The sequence below is a fragment of the Gymnoscopelus braueri genome (genome assembly GCF_963280865.1).
Source record: "Gymnoscopelus braueri genome assembly, chromosome: 7".
NCBI lineage: Eukaryota > Metazoa > Chordata > Actinopteri > Myctophiformes > Myctophidae > Gymnoscopelus > Gymnoscopelus braueri.
In genome coordinates this window covers 10,497,446-10,514,788 of record NC_137608.1, presented here as the reverse complement: position 1 = coordinate 10,514,788, position 17,343 = coordinate 10,497,446, and the positions used below count along the sequence as shown (strand labels likewise).

Here is a 17,343-nt window from a genome sequence, read left to right as displayed (position 1 = left end):
TGTTATCTACTACAAATACTATTACCATTGAGTGATTGTAGTTTCTTCAGTGAAGGATGAAGTACTTACATTTTTAGTAGAAGTATCAATACCCTATTGTAGAAAGTAAGTAAAATGATTGCAAATTGGAAGTACTCCAGTAAAGTAATAAATACCTATTTTGTACTTATTGTGCTTAAGTACAGTACTTGAGTAAATGTGCTTAAGTTACTTTACACCACTGCAGAGAGAGAGAAAGAGAGATTTAAAAAAAGGAACAGCCAAGAGTCAACCTGGCAAACGGTCAACAACACTGGCATAAAGTCACAGTGGGCTATAAAGCTCTGGCTGCGGTCAGTCAGAAACACTAAACAAAGAGAGTGAAAAGAAGCTGCAGCTCTGTGGAACAGCTGGAGGGCAAGGAGGATCACATGGGCTAAAAACAGGAGACAATTCTTCTGCTCTCTCACATCCTACCACAAACCCCCTATACAGTGTTTCTATTGCTTCCTTATTCTCTCACACATACACGTTTGTTGTAGTACTGTACTATAGTACTGACTCTAACCCCAAACAGTCTTCACTGTTTTTCAGGCCAAAGGACCCTAAGCTGAGGGAGAGATGAAGCAGGGACCCCCCCGGCCCCCACTATATACTGTATAAAATAGTGTTGCAGATTAAACTTAGATTAAACATAGATTTCATAGACTTGTTTGACAATGTCAATGTGTAGCATTGTGTTTGGTTCATGTTCATGTGTATTTTCAGTTAACCACTTAAACCCTTAATAATCAAAAAACCTGTACTTGGTCTGCTCTTTTTTTCCCCATACACCAAACCTCTTTGCCGAAAATAGCCGATCTACAAGCACACAACGCCTCGCAGTGCGAGGCGTTGTGAGCTTGTAGATCGGCTATTTTCGGCTAATGTTCCCCTCAGAAAAGGGATGCTAGGATTCAAGTGGTTAATGTATTTAAAAAACAGTTCCTATCAGATGAAGATTTGGCAGCCCCACTGTAGTAACTCTGAGAACCCTCTAGGGGTCCCTGACCCAATGTTGAAGACCCCTGCCCTAAACCTGACGTGTCTAATCCTAATCCTAACTCCACCTGAATTTCTTCCTAATCATAAGTCTAGCTCCCCAAACCTTTTTCTTTTTTAAACCATAAAACAGCCATTTCTCTAGTGAGGACCAGGAAAATTGTCTACTTTTCACAAGCAAGTGCGCGCACACACACACACACACACACACACACACACACGCACACGCAGTCACGCACGCACGCGCGCACACACACACACACACACACACACACACACACACACACACACACACACACACACACACACACACACACACACACACACACACACACACACACACACACGCGCACACACACGGATAGCCGTAGCCCACCAGTTTTTTACCCAGGCAGGCAGGGTGCGGGAGGGTATCAGTAGTGTAAAGTAACTGAGTAAATGTACTCAAGTAAAATTTTTAGGTATTTTTTACTTTACTGGAGTATTTCCAATTGTCTATACTTTTACTTCTACTCCACTACATCTCAGAGGCAAATATTGCACTTTTACTCCACTACAATTATTTGAAAACTTGAGTTACTAGTTACTTTGCAGATATTAGTTATTCTATTATAAAACATACATTAACCACTTTAGCCCTATTTCATTTTTTACATTTTAATACTTTTAATTTTGGTACTTTAAGTACATTTTGATACCAATACTTTTGTACATTTCCTCAAGTAACATTTTGAACACAGGCCTTTTACTTAACGTAACAGAGTATTTTTGATATTGTGGTATTGCTACTTTTACTTAAGTAAATAAATATCTGAGTACTTCTTCCACCACTGGTGGGTACTGTATATACAGGGGAGGCTGGAGAAAACCACTGGCATGGTGGAATTGTTCGTTCAGACTCCCAACAGAGAGAAGTCATTACAAAGCCAGCAGCAGCACAGGGACTCTGCTTGTTCCCACTGTAATTACATGTGGTTTCTGTGCTCTAAATATGTCCTACCGTGTGTGTGTGTGTGTGTGTGTGTGTGTGTGTGTGTGTGTGTGTGTGTGTGTGTGTGTGTGTGTGTGTGTGTGTGTGTGTGCGCGCGCCTCTCACCCCACTTCCTATACTCCTCTCATATCATCCCAGATTAGCACTTATATATCCAGTGTTATACATAGAAGACTAAAATACATGTTAACTGTACATTGCAGAAAAATGGTAAACGGTGCGTTTTAGCTTCCTTTTATCCAAAGACCGCTTCGGGCTTTTTACACAGTAAGCATTACATTCACCCAATAAGTGGTGCATTTATAGAGCGCCTTTTATCCAAAGCACAGTTACATTCATCCTATTCACTCACACATTCACTGGGGGTCCCTGGGTCAACACTGTCAGAACCACTCTGAAGTAGCAGATCTACACATTCGCGTGGCGCACGGCTCGTACTGTAGTTAAGCTATTTTCTCAATTTGTCTTACGAAGAAGAAGTCTATAGGGCTTAAGTGGTTAACATGGCATGCATTTATACACAATATAGTGCGGGGCAGAGCCGTATAAGAGAGTTATGACACTAGCGTTGACTCCCATTGTAAGAATGGAATGCGGAAGTGCTCTGTCTATCTCAATGAGATAGTTCCAATGTTTGGAACTATTAGCCCATAGCGGCCCGCTGTGCGGCGAGATCAAAGCGTGACGTTACTCTCCCTTCTACACTCTGGTGCAGGGGTCTTCAACAGGAGGTCCAGGACCCTTAGAGGCAGTGCTTCATTTGTAAATTATTAGGTGCTGACTAAGTCGATTTACGAACGTAACTCAGTTTAAAAAAAGGGAAGAGACCAAAGGCAATCTTGTGGAATAAAATATGCATGGCAGAAGAAAATCCTTATCTAGTCATCACCAGTACTGAATGTTAATGAGCCTGTGATGTCACTCATGTCCTATAAAAAGCCATGTTTGTTCTACAATCGTGTTTAGTCACCCTGGCCTGAGGAAGGCATTGTTGCCGCAACGCGCAGGTGTATTTTTTTGATGTATTATTCTTGCCATGCATTAGCCACCATACTATTAAAAGCCTTTATATTTGACCATTAAAGTGTCTTCGCTTTTTTGCCATTTAAATTTCTTGGGGATTTTTTTTACTTTGGACGCACTCCTTTGTTTCTCTCTCTCTTCCCCCCATGTTCATCCACAGGGGGGAAAGAAAAACATGTTTCCCAAAGTCAGTGGTGGAAAGTAACTAAGAACATTTACTCAAGTACTGTACTTAAGTATTTTCAATTTCTACTCCACTACATCTCAGAGGCAAATATTGCACTTGTTACTCCACTACAATTATTTGACAACTTTAGTTACTAGTTACTTTGTAGATTTAGATTATTAATACAAAACATACATTAACCACTTCAGCCCTAAAATAGCCGATCTATAAGCTCACAATGTGTCACGGCGCGTTGTGAGCTTGTAGATCTGCTGATTTCAAAAGATTTGTATACATTTCAAACATAAATTGTGAAATGGGACATTCTGCATAATGACTACTTTAACTTTTGGTACTTTAAGTATAACTTGATGCCAATACTTTTACTCAAGTGAGTACCAGACTTTTACTAGTATTTCTACATTGCGGTATTGATACTTTTACTTAAGTAAAAACTGCATGTACTTCTTCCGTCACTGCTGAAATGACCTCCCACTGTGTGCTATAAGGGTCAGCATTTAATTACGTACTATTCATGTACCTTAAAGCCTTTAAACCGCCTTCAACCTGGCGCCCCTAGTTAGAGCATGTCATTATTATAGGCGGTCAGATGAACGGCCTTCTTTAACCACTTAAAAGCCCTCTATACTTTGTTGTTATGACGCATGGCGAAAAATAGCAGATCTACAAGTTTGCGACACGTTGTGAGCTTGTAGATCTGCTATTTTTTTTCTTGCCATTTTGGAAAGTGTCCGTCCGCCTATGATGACATGCCGGAAATAAGGGACGGCAGGTTTGAAAGTGCTTAACCCATTGAGGCCTGAGGTTCCTATTCTGCAAAATGTCTTCTAAATCCTAAACGGTTTTCTGAAAAAAGTATGTTTCTATGTCAGTGGTTCTAAAACTTTTTCATGTCAAGGACCCTCAAAACGATATGAATTTGGCCACGGACCCCCCATCTCAAAATATTTAGTTCCAGGGACCCCCAGAAGCAAAGATTTGAGTTAATGTTTGCTTTAAAAGAATATATATATTCAAAGATTTGCACACATTTTCACGATTTTTCAAAAATAGCATTTCACTCCATTCACTTCCTGGTTAAAGTATTTGGAAAAAAAACTGTGGCTCCTGTGTTTTACTATATTTTTTTGGCGAGAAATGCTATTTTCAACGGCGTATAACAAGCGAACGGGAGGTCGCGATGATATATAATCTATTTTTTTTTTACAGTGAAACCCGTGATTTGCACCCATCAGGGGATTGATCATAGACTAGATAACTATTCTGTGACTACTTGAAAAGGTAAGAAAATCTAAAAAAATCGCTGGTAGTGGATGATTTATTTATGTATTTATTCTGGCAGTGAATGAGTTAAGGTATCAAGCTATATGAAAGAGTATGTATCATTAAAACACTGGCGCTCAGCACACAGCAGGAGGTCGACGAAACACAAGAGGCTTACGGTAATTTCTAATTAGATTTTCTTTCCCCCTATATAAGTCTAAAAGTAGGCTACATTTTTAATTCAAATAGCACCACCAGCTCCCTCCATACCACTTTAAATACATTTCACCGTTTTTCATCACTCTTTTCCAGCCCATCCACCGCCCCTCGAGGTAACTAGGCACCCATCCTACATGCATTTCAAAGCCGTTACGATGATGTATGTGATCCTATATTGGGTGCACATGGTCCAGCGCAGCAGGAGAGAGTGAGCGCCTCTGGGGAGAAACTCTCCGAATGCGTTTGGCCTCAGTACTGTACTGGAAGTCTGTTGGAACAATGCCCCGGATTACCTCTCCCTCTCTCCCTTCTCTACTTTTTGCTGCAAAAGGACCAGCGGGACTTTACTTACACACAGCAGGCAGCAGCAGCAGGTCCGGGGCAGGCCGGGGGTCCTGGCCTACTACCAACTCAAGCTTTTTTTAAACAATCCCAACAAAATGGGAACAGGGGCGAAGCGAACAGGGTCTCCGAGAAGGACTGCATGGGCTTGAGTTTTTCTGTTGGGCTGTGTTGAGGCTCTTGCAGAGAAATTAATCCATTTAGACCGGGAAAGCATCTTGCGTTTGTGTTTAAAACTTTTAACTCCGATCTGTGCTTCTAGGGATGTTCCCTGGAACAACATATTTTGAGGTGGGGTCCACGGCCAAATACATATCATTTTGGGGGTCCTTGACATGAAAAGGTTGGAGCACCACTGATATACTGTAGCAACGTACTGTTAGGATTTAGAAAACATTTTGGTGGTGGGTACACCCATCTCAAAATGTTTTGTTCCAGGGACCCCCCCAGAAGCAAAGATTGGAGTTACAAATGTTCGATTTAAAAATGTATATATTCAAATATGTGCACAAATTTATGATTTAAAAAAAATAGCAGATCTTCAAGCTCGGTGCCACGCTATGAGCTTGTATATCTGCTATTTTTGAATAGCCAAAGTATACAATATGGATAAAGTGGTTACACAGATGCGTTCCCGGTTTGAATGGGCTAATGTTATTTTTCCCCTTGGTCAACGTATCCACTGTTAGCGTTGCCTATAACCATGATAATGGCACTTCCTCATTAATGTTGAGTGCATAGTCTGACTTCTGCTGGACAATGCTTGTTATTACAGTCAGTATACGTATACATTTCCACCCTTGACCTAACTATAGTTATTCATGCATTTATTTACCCTCTTCTCGACTCAAAAGTAGCAGATCTACAAGCTCGAAACTTTTGAGCTCGTCAATCTGCTACCTTTGAATTTGAATCCTGAAAAGTAACTGTTTTGACGTACAAGGTTTCTACCCCGACAAGAGACGAAATGAAGGAGCCAAATCCCTTTATTTTATCCAACAAACCAATTGTCATTCTTTTCAATATGATGGGTTGATAGAACAATTCAAAAAACAAACATAGCCAGTCACTATTATTTTGAATGCGCCAACAGCCTTTATTTAATTTATTTACAAAGAATACAAAACCTTGCCTTGTTACACGATAGATACTTCATGTTAAACAACAGTAACAACAGTTATTTGTTTTTATAACATGTCCCAACTTCTCTGCTGAACGTGAAGAGATAGACTCACACACCAAGGCACCGCAGTGGGGGTGTGCTAGGGGGGGGTTTGGGGGTATGGGGGGGACAAGGTTCAGAACAGGTCCTGGTTATAACTGAAACTCTGTGTACGAGAATGCTACACACACCAAAGAACTTATGGTGGTGTGGGCCAACGGCAGAATAATAAACTAAATAGTAGTCTTCAAGAGACAAGAAGGTGGCCGCACACACTGGTAGCCAAAGTGCCAATATTTCATTATAGGACGCAGAGTAAACAAACCAATGTTTTGGCAGGTAAATGCTGAAACGTACCCTGAAGAAGGCAGTTACCTGCCGGAACGTTGGTTTGTTTACTCTGTGTCCGAAAAATAAAATATTGGCACTTTGGCTACCAGTGTGTGAGGCCACCTTCTTGTCTCTTGAAGACCACTAATAACTCTGAAATGTTTCGTTGGTCTACTGGTTGGACCCTTGCAGGTCTGTAACTCTGAGTGTGAAAATTAATGTAACCAACTGGACCCGTACGCTCAGAGTTAAAGGAGTAGTTCACCCAAAAAAATGACTTGATCAATTCATAGATTTTTTTTGTTTTTGTCGCATTCCTAAGCCAATAATTTGATGACCGGGTCATCGGTCTATATGAGACTCCGCCGGTCATCAAATTATTGTCTCAGGAATGCAACAAAAACTAAATAAATCTCCATGAATTCAAGGCTTTATGGGGTGTGTAACTGATAGAAAATAAGTCATTTTTGGGGTGAAATACTCCTTTAATGTAGCTCTCCACCAAACAAGACTACTACAGATTACTACAGACTGGCAGTCAAATGAAGTCGGTTGAAAGGTGTGAATCAAAAAAGTAACTGAATGCACCTTTAGAGCAGACACCGACAGACGGCTGCTATGGTGCTAAGAAATAGCCTAAATGGCTCGATGTCTTCTTCAACAACAAGCCTGCTGCTATCAGACGGTCGAAAGGCGGTTTTCGACGCTTCCCTACAACTTGCGATACCCAATGCGATAGCGTATAGCCACTGCCCATTCAGCGGCAGCAACAAGACACTTTCCAACACTTACCGCCGCCGCTGCCGTCAGTGCGGTGGAGAGCTATACCTTGAGTGTGCAGATGGAACCAGAGTTGAACAAAATTATAAAAAAAAGAGTTTAGAAAAAATGCCGCTGTAAATTGGTCAGTCACTTCATTTGTGGTGAGAGCGGGACTTGTTCTTCTTCCCGGACTCAGCAGCTTCTTTACGTCCCTGTTTCAAACCCTGGCAAAAAGAGAAGGGAGAAAATAAATACTTTACGTTAAGTAATGGGACTACTATGAATAGGTTTATAACCGCGGATTTTAACATCAGTTAATTAATCGTAGACGCACAGGACAATCGTGATTTAATAAAAAGGGAGAAAAACTTTACAGGTTCAAAACAATTGTTGAACTGAACATAATGTTCCTACATCCTACATGGATGTTTTATTAACTTCCAAAGAGATATTATATCATCGCTGTAGGGCAGAAACCTCTTATCTCCATATTTTTTACTTTGTGTTTTTTCGTAAATGAACGCCCCACTTGATCAAACTGCAGTCACACAATAGCATCAAAAGTAGCAGATCCACAAGCTCTAAACACAGCGTGAAACGCGGCGCGTTTTCAGCTTGTAGATCTGCTAGTTTTGCAGTTTTTGAATTTGAATCCTGAAAAGTCCTGATCCCGATGGCCTTTGCTGCGTGCCACTCCCCATTTTCTGTCAGCCTACTTTCCTGTCTATAATGAAAGGCATAAAAAGCCCAAAATAAATCTTCAAAAATAAATAAATCCATAATCGTCCCACCCCTATATCTCCGTTTTACCTTTGCTCCGGTTTAGAACTCGTGAGCTGGTGTGTGCCTCTACTGTAGCGTGACGTTAGTGCAGCTCGACTGAATTAAAACTGAGCTTGATGAGCCCAGGAGCACCGAGTTCATAAAATGGGAGCAACTTCCATAAAAAGACAACGAGAGAGAGTGCCTGCCTGAGTGTGAGCTTCCATTTCTGCCTCGTCTTTCATCCAAATAATTGCCCCGGCGGGCTGCTATACTTAGCAGCATCGCAACGAACGTGGCGGGTGATTGAGACCGGAGTGTTGCATTTCGTTTTCTGTCACACAAACTTCTATAAGTTTAACCCAAGCTAGTGAAGCTACACTAAAATAGAGCTTTATTGATTGATCCCCTGAGTGGAAGTGCAGGTGATGCCGGAGGGGGGGAAGGAGGGGGGAGTAAGTATCCTGATAGCCTGATACAGATAGCACAGCGAGGAAGAAATCATATCCAGATAGAATACAGAAAAACCTCTCTACATAAAAACACAAGTTTCGTCTGTGTCGGGTGGAAACCTCATATGTCCAAAAATTCAAAATTCTAAAATAGCAGATCTACAAGCTCAAAACGCATCCCTTTGCGCAGCGTTTCGAGCTTGTGGATCTGCTACTTTTGATGCTTTTGTGTGACGCTGTAGTATGATCAAGTAGGGCTTTAATTTAGGAAAAAAATGATATGGAGATGAGGTTTCTGCCGGACAGCAACAATATACAGCTCCTTGCTGCAGAAGTAACGGACGGAAGGAGCAGGAATCAATGTCTCTGCCAGTCAGCGCTGCATCAACTGAGTCACAATATGTGCAGGGATAAAACTTCATCATCGCTGCCAGAGGGAAACCTTGTATCTCCATATTTCAGGTTTTTGTGTTTTTTCATAAATTAATGCCCTACTTCGTCATACGACAGTGTCACAAAAAAGTTGCAAATATAGCCGATCTACAAGCTTGTAGAGTGGCTATATTGAAAAGGATTTGAAAGTGACAATGTTAAGTGGTTAAGTGTGTCTGTGAGTTTTATAAATATTCTACTATTGAAAAGCATTAACAAGAGCTTGTGACTAAATAATAACTACATGGGAACACAGGTTCCATATTTGTGGAGAAGAAATTTACATTTTTATTGTTTACATCTGGGCCAGATGCAAAGGAGTAGAAGTAACTTTAGGGGCGAGTGGATTTGGGGCGAGGCACAACATGCAGCACAAGACAGGTCCCGATGGAGGCAGATCGTTAAAGCCTTATGTCCCAGTAGGGACGAAGAGGATTAAGTAAGTAAGTAAGAAGTAACTGGGATTTAGTTAGCAATTCATTCTTAAACGCACGTTCTGTTTGTTTCATTCTCTCAGACAGACTTCTTCAGCCAATGAGGCTGAGTGGTATTTTCTTTGGCTCAGACCTTAGCCAGTCACACAGCACACAGAATCTGTCAACACCAACAGGTGACACACAAGGTTACAACACATACAGTAGAATGAGTGGGCAGACTGAACAATACCTACATTATGTTGTCACTGTCAGGCAGAATTTTTTTGTGTTTTCATAAATCAACACCCTACTTGATCATACTACAGCGTCACACAAAAGCATCAAAAGCAGCAGATCTGTAAGCTCGAAACACGGCGTGAAGCGACACGGTTTGAGCTTGTAGATCTGCTACTTTTGCCGTTTTTGAATTTGAATCCTGAAAAGTAAGTTTTGGACATATGAGGTTTCCACCCGACAGATACGATTTACCGATTTCTTTGCTTTTTTCTTTTGCTCTTTGATTTCTTAACATTTTTTCTAATGCTTTTCATTGGTTCAATATGTGTAAGACCCACCCACACACATTTCATCTCAAATAATTGCTTGTGACAGGCCTACTGTACGTACCAGGTAGTACCCGGTGTGGTACCCGCTCATGTACCAGGAGATGAGCATGCTGCCCAGGGCCTCGTCGTCCTCCATGTCAGCGCTCATGGGCGGAGGAGGAGGGATCATCTATGGAGACAGAAATACACACAGCAGGAGGGAAGGAAGTGGGATGAGAGGATGAGAGAACATGAAGACCAAGGATTTGTTACAGGCTCTGAAACAATGTGCAGAATACCCTGACAACATCCATTAAGGATGTGGAACACTGGTTTCTTTCAACATTGGCCATCAATAATAAAATAATACACCCGTACTCTGCCAAACTGCACGGTACAGGACCACATTTATTGAGAGAGAAGCAACGTTTCGGTCACTGATGACCTTCTGGCCTGAAGGTCATCAGTGACCAAAACTGTGCCAAAACTATACCGTGCAGTTTGGCAGTGTGCGGGCGTATTCTTTTATTATTGATGTGCACTGGTTTGCCTACGCACCTGCTCTAACGCTCTTATTCTAGGTGTGCGAAGGTTTTTCTCAACATGTTCAAAATTTGCCTGAAAAAACATCAGGAGACCACAAGGGGAAATAACTGTACCGTACTTTTCCTCTTCTTTTTTTTCCAACATTTTTATCCCACGATTTTGTAACCCTTATTTTTCACCCGGTGCCAATTTTCTAAGTGATCCTGGGCGCTACACTCCCCTCACCAGCCTTGGGAGGCCAGGGCCGAGCTCATGCCTCCTTCAATGCATGAGAGCCAACTGACCTTCTTGTCACCTGACAGGGGGGAGTTTCCCCGGTTGGACGTAGCGCGTGGAAGGAACACGTTATTACAACCAGTTCCTTTCCCCCCCATCAGGCGCCCCGGCTGTCATGGGGGAGGCGGTATAGCGACCAGGATTACTACATGTTTTTGTGAGGGTATTAACTACCCTGAGAGACACGGGGAGAACATGCAAACTCCACACAGAGTAGGCCCTTTCGCCAACCCCACCTAGGGTATGGGCACTGATGACGCGGAGGAGAAGACACGCTCCCAGCGCCCACAGCGTCCCCGGCGGGACTCGTACTTTTTCCTCTTCTGTGCATATAGTGTTTATATTTGGACCACAATGGAAACAAGTCTCATGTCAGGTAAAAAAAAACAGCCGTTATAAGACCATAAAATACTTTGTGCTTAAACTAGTAACTCCTGTGAGAGGCGTGAGATAACACAGATCTTTCCACACCATTTTTCAAACTTTATTACTTCAACTATTTTCAGATTTCAGTATATTATTCAAAGGCTTACAATCGGCACTTTCATAATCTGTAAGAAAAAAGAACAAAGAAAACACATTGAAAAATGACCATGCCCTACTTGCGGCACATTCTATAAGACCCTGTTACATATAGGTCACACAGCAGTCAGTGGCTCTTAGCGAACCTTTGTGTATTCAGTGGCCTCTTTCCCTACCTTTCCTGAGCACAAGTATTTTAACCCATTAAGATCTGAGGTGGATTAAAAAAATGTCTTCTAAATCCTAACAGTTTTCGGAAAAACGTATGTTGCTATATATATATATTTGGACCCCCAAAGTTATGTATCTGGCCGTGGACCGCAGGCCTGGAAATGGAAGTCAATCTTAGCCAATCTGGATGGAATATGACAAATCTAACAGGTCCCTCTTGACAAACCACTTTCAAGCTCACACCCCTTGCAGTACCTCTACGTACCCCTAGGGGTACACGTATCACCATTTGAGAAACACAGGGTATTCCAGCAATGTTGTTTTGTCACCAACCTGCTTATTGTGAACACGGCTCACTTCCAAACAGCAGAGATCCATAGCTAAATAAAATAACAGTGTTTTATTTTTACTACATCCGCTGACTCACCGGGGGTCCGCACGGCATCATGGGAGGCCACGGGGGAGGGGCGCCAGGACCACCGCCAGACCGTCTGCCTCCTCCCTTTAGAGAGAAAAACACAGGGGAAAATATCAGCATTGTGCAAAACTAAATCCATTATAAAAAGCAAAAGAAAATGTTATAATATAATCGATTAATAATCCCTATTTTTAGGCAAAAAGTGAAACAAATAACTAGGCACAGGTGTCCGCCTCTGTCAAGGCATTTCTTCCTCGGCATAGTGGGAATGTGCGTGCAAAATGTCACGGCAATGTCACGCTGCGTTCATGATTTGAGGCATTTTGTTCAAAACGGACCAATCCTGCAAACTTTGGAAGCCAATGTTAGCCAATCAGAATATGAAAACATTGGACAGATCGGTCTTGATCACATGAATATTGAGATACTGTGTACCGATTTGCGTGATGTTTGGACAAAATCTGTAGGAGTAATATCAAGGAATTTGTTTTGCAAAAGTCAGCCTCCTGGTGACGCTATAATAACGATGTGAAATATTTGGGTCAGATGTTCTGCTCTGGCATCCAGGGAGTGTGAGTTTTGTTTCGATCGGGCCAACGGTGCCGGACATTAGCTGTTCACAGACAGACGGCCACAGACAATAAATAACAATTAAATGAAAGTGAAAATAGCAGATCTACAAGTAGATATGTCATTTTCACTATTTTTGCACGACACCGTTGCGCAACGAAGAATAACCTAGGGCTTAAGTGGCTAATCGATTTCTCGATATAAAAAACTATAATAATTAAATATTTTTAAACACCCTGCTTCACGATTATTCAATTATTCGGAAAAGTAATCGATAGAACAAAAGAAAACTGGACATGACGTAACATTTTAATATGACCTCCCCTGGTGATAGCGGTTACAGATAATAAGCACATCGTAGCGCACGGATCCTCCGATGGTTCACAGAGCGTTTCGTAACCACCTCCATGTAATGTGGGCTACCGCTCTAATGACTCAATCTCCCCCTGAGGGATCATTACGTGCCCTGCCAATAAAATGCAACCTAATCTAATCCAAAAGTAAAGTGATCTAATTGTGTGGCTTCCAATCTCTCGCCACTCTCAGCTGGGAAGGAGAAAATTACAGCTATATAAATCTCATGAAATAATTCATCAATCATATGCTGCGTTATTATGAATTTGCGTTTCGCCGTGGTTCTCAATTAAATAACTTTTTCCACCCGTCTATTCTATCTGAAATCTGCACTTAAACTGCAAGGCTGCATGGCTGTTTGTGTTGTTGAATACATACACAGCTTAACGTCAGAACATTTACACGACTCACCCGCCCAGGTGATGGCAATAATACTAATCACTGTAATCGTAACAATGGTGCAAATCATATAAAACAAACAAACGTACAAATCCGCAGTGATCTGATGCTGATGTGTTGACGTCGATGGTTACTTTGGCATGGTGTATCCTGAATCACTATTAGATGTATTATAAGCATGTTTAGGAAAACATGTGTTGTTTAGGCTGTCAATATTTTGATAGCAGGTGTATGTGTTATGGAGACGAGACAGTCAGTAACTTCTAAAGCCCAAGTTCCGACACCATCAACACACCAGAAATTCAGAAACACAGTGCTGTTTCGGATTCAACACGTTAAAGTATATTAATTCATTTGTTCATCTATTTATTAACTGCTACAATATGTAGTCTTACCGTATGGTACATGAAAACTCCTGTCCGGACCGGTGATAAAATGATAATGATGTTAAGGTTGATTGAGTTGGATACTGTTTCTCGCTCTAATATTTCCTGTGTTTTTAGTTTATTGAAATAATGTCACGCACATTTTCCCAGTGCATAGCCTACTGCAGGCCTTGTTGACTAGATTTAGAAGATATCTTGAAGCTCTTGCTCCTGAACTGATCAATTATTTGTCCGTGGCCAAATAAAGGCATAAATTAGGGGATCCCAGACATGAAAACGTTTGAGAACCACTGTTCTAATCGTTTTCACACACAGTGAAAAGGTCATGGAAGCAGAAAGATATTTGCCGTACCACTTTGAAGGCTGGCATGGCTGGTGGTGGACCAGGGGGAAACCCAGGGAAGCCGGGGACCCACATGGGAGGAGGAGGCTCTCTGTGGGACTTGGACTTGCTGTGGTGGGTTTTGCTTTGTGGCTGCTGTCTGTGATGTGGTGGGCGTGGCGTAGAAGTGCTGCTGGACCGGTCACTCTCCTCTGTGGAGGACTCCACATCGTTGACCTGAAGGTCACACAGATACAAAAAACAAACTAAGAAACGCCATGCTGGGCTGGCTTGCGGTGGACATTTTTGTAAAAAAATATATTTTTGCCATGGACATACAAATGAGCGAAGAGTTAAGTTATAACAATAAACACACAAAGAGCCAGCCCTAAATGTATACTGGCGCAGTGGTTCTAAAAGTGGGTCGAGAGGGACCTTTGAGGTTCCTTGAAGGTGGTCCAAATGGACCATTTCAGGTGTGTAACTCTGAGAGAGTAAACATGGAACCAAATGGAACCCTACGGGTCCATTTGGTTCCATTTGTAAATAAACATTTTCGAGAACCACTGTGCTATTGTGCCATACTCCAGCAAATCAGTGTCAAAGATATTCTGAAGAAAACCTGGAGACTGACATTCAGTAATTGGGTCTTATGATCAAAATGAGAACATTATAATGTTATGTAAGAACAAAATCAAATATTTGACAAGGACAAGTCTCGCCACAGACACATTTGTCCATGTATCGACATATTGATGACCCATGAACCATTTTCATTCAGTTTTTAAATAATCTCAGACTAAGACCACAATGTGGGAATTATTTGAATACAAGGTTAGTACAGTTAATACAACATAACTAGAACCCTTTTTTAAATCGTTTTTGGTTGTAATTGTTTAATTCTTTGTTATTTATACCGTGTGGTTCTGTTGTCTTGCTTTGGCAAGTTAATTTACACCACATAATAATACTTACCAGTGTTTTTGGATATGTGACGTTTGAGTCCTCCTGACACATGTCAGGGACCTCAGAGGTGTCTGACAGTAGGTCTTGTAGGTCGTGTTCCTCTTCGTTGCCATACTCTGTGTAGACCACCACACAGGTGCCTTTCCTCTGGTTTATGGAGGAGATGGTGGCCGAGTACAACTGGCCGTCCACTGACCAGTAAGCGCTGCACTGGTCTCCCACCTGCCACTGGAGATTACAACAAGACATGGTGTTGTTTGCACCGAGTTAGTCTCGCGTAGCCAGACAACTATTCCACCATCTCTGAATGCTATATAGAGTTTGGAACTGCACCTCCCGAAAGCCGAGACAGGAAGTCTCTCCATTCATGAAAATACATTTTAAAATATCTTTACATTTTATTTTTGACTTTCTATTTCTGCTAAACAGCAAGCTATATATACTCAATAAGATAACACATTTGCGTGACTATAAAGACAAAAGGGAGGAGGAGGCAAGGCGTCACATCCATGATCATTTTCAGGGCTTCTGTATGACGGAAGCATTTGAACATCGTTAGAGACAACAGTCTGGCTCGCGAGACTAGCAATGAGTAGAAGCTTATCAGCAACAATGACACACACATCCTAATAACTAAAGTCAATAAGTACGTTTGAAGGACTTTATTTGAGCAAAGGTGACGTTTCCAGCACAGTCCTCAGCGACTTTAATTCACTCTTAGTGAATTAAAGTCCTTCAAATGGGAACTAGTTTTTATATGAGGATCTTTTTTTTGTTTAAAACGTAAACAACATATTGACATGTTGCTGATGTAAACTGTGAACCCACCTCTCTATCAGGAGCTGCATTACTTTTCTTCCGGCTGTTGTTCTTTTTGTTGTTCTTGCGTTTCTTCCCAGGGGGGTCGTTCTTAGAGGTCTGTGGTTCTTCATCGCCTTTAAGAGCGGTCTGACATTAAAAACAATGGCAAAAGCATTAACATACAGAATGGCAGTTTGTACTGTTCATATTAGTGTTGAATTAAATAGTAAAATAATAAAATCAAAGCTATAGTCAATAGGCAAAAGTTTGAAATAGTCGTGATATTGATTTGAAAGTCATATCGCCCTAGCAGTATTGATAATTAGCAATATTTAATTATTTGATCAAAATGTTCATGGTATTTGATTTAGCCTAAATTGCCCAGCCCTGGTTGTATATCCACTTGTAATGAGTGGAATGTGATGAATTATGATGCTGGTATGAGATATTGACATGGTACCGTAAATACAGTATTGTTGCTGTTGGGCAGAAACCTCTTACAGAACGCCCCTACTTGATCATGCTACAGCGTCACACAAAAGCATCAAAAGTAGCAGATCTACAAGCTCGAAACGGCGGACATATGAGGTTTCTGCCCGACAGAAACGATACAGTATGTGTGTCAAACATGTTGTGTTGAGTTCACCTTGAAGGAGGCAACAGCCTTGTCATAAGCCTTTATCAACGCTGTGTCGTCCCAAATGTCTGAGTCCTCACTCTGAAAGAAATAAACAAAGAAATCAAAACTTTAGTTAAGGGTTGAAGAGGAGCAATTATATTCATTCAGAGACTGCATTTCCTTCTCAATATACTGTAACTTACTGTATAACCTCCAGTCCCACATACAGTATACACATACACTCCATGTAACTAAGTGATAAATTGTACTTAAATATTGATTTTAAGTAATTTGTGGTTATTATTAAATATTGGCTGGAGTCTTTAATTGCTTCAGTCATCAAAACAATTTCTATAGGCCTTCTTTTAGCTTTCTAACGGATCCTATGTTAGTAAAGCCTGATAAAAGTATCAAACTCCCAAAAATGCAGCAGAATACTGGAAACTACATACAGTCTGAGGTTGGCAGGTATGAGTAGTCTTAATTATATTTTTTACAGTAGATCCATAAAGAGGGGATTTAAAGGAGAGTATACAAATGGAACCAACTGGACCCTAACTCAGTCAGGGTCCATTTGGTTCCATTTGAGTACATTCTCTGAGTTAAATGCATTTAATTCATGAACACTGTTCTTTTAAATAAAATATAATAAAACATCTGGATAACATAAAGACACGTGCAAGACGGTACATCTGTCCCTCAAAACATAACACTCCACATCAGGATGTGGTAAAGCAGGTATCTTTATATAAAAAAGGTATCTTTATATATGAATTCATTAAAGTGTGTGAAACTGTGAATTCGAGCAAAGCCTAGACTAGAGGCTAAAAACACAGCTTTTAGCATCCTAGCAGCTAGCTGAACATCATCTCTGATGTCAGGTTAATATAGCATCTCTGTCGCTTGTCACTGTTTTACTTTAACATAAACCATTATTATTATTATTATTATAACATACCTGAGCAGCTCCACGTGCAAAAAGCACGTCTTTGCAACCGTTCGCCATTGAAAACACAAAGCTTTGTTCACTTATTAAACCTTTTAGCTTTAGAGACACTTTTCATAACAACGTGCGTCGCATGTTTGT

At 41.1% G+C, this 17,343-nt stretch overlaps 1 protein-coding gene across 1 annotated transcript; it reads right to left on the bottom strand.

Moving 5' to 3' along the window:
- Positions 1 to 6,130: 6,130 nt before the first annotated feature.
- Positions 6,131 to 17,343, bottom strand: smn1 (survival of motor neuron 1, telomeric). Its single transcript, XM_080434359.1, has 8 exons — positions 17,215 to 17,343; positions 16,284 to 16,355; positions 15,665 to 15,784; positions 14,846 to 15,064; positions 13,901 to 14,107; positions 11,849 to 11,923; positions 9,989 to 10,096; positions 6,131 to 7,523 (listed from the first exon to the last, which is right to left on the bottom strand). The coding sequence occupies exons 1-8, from the start codon at positions 17,260 to 17,262 to the stop codon at positions 7,452 to 7,454; spliced, it is 921 nt and encodes a 306-aa protein (XP_080290485.1). The 5' UTR covers positions 17,263 to 17,343; the 3' UTR covers positions 6,131 to 7,451.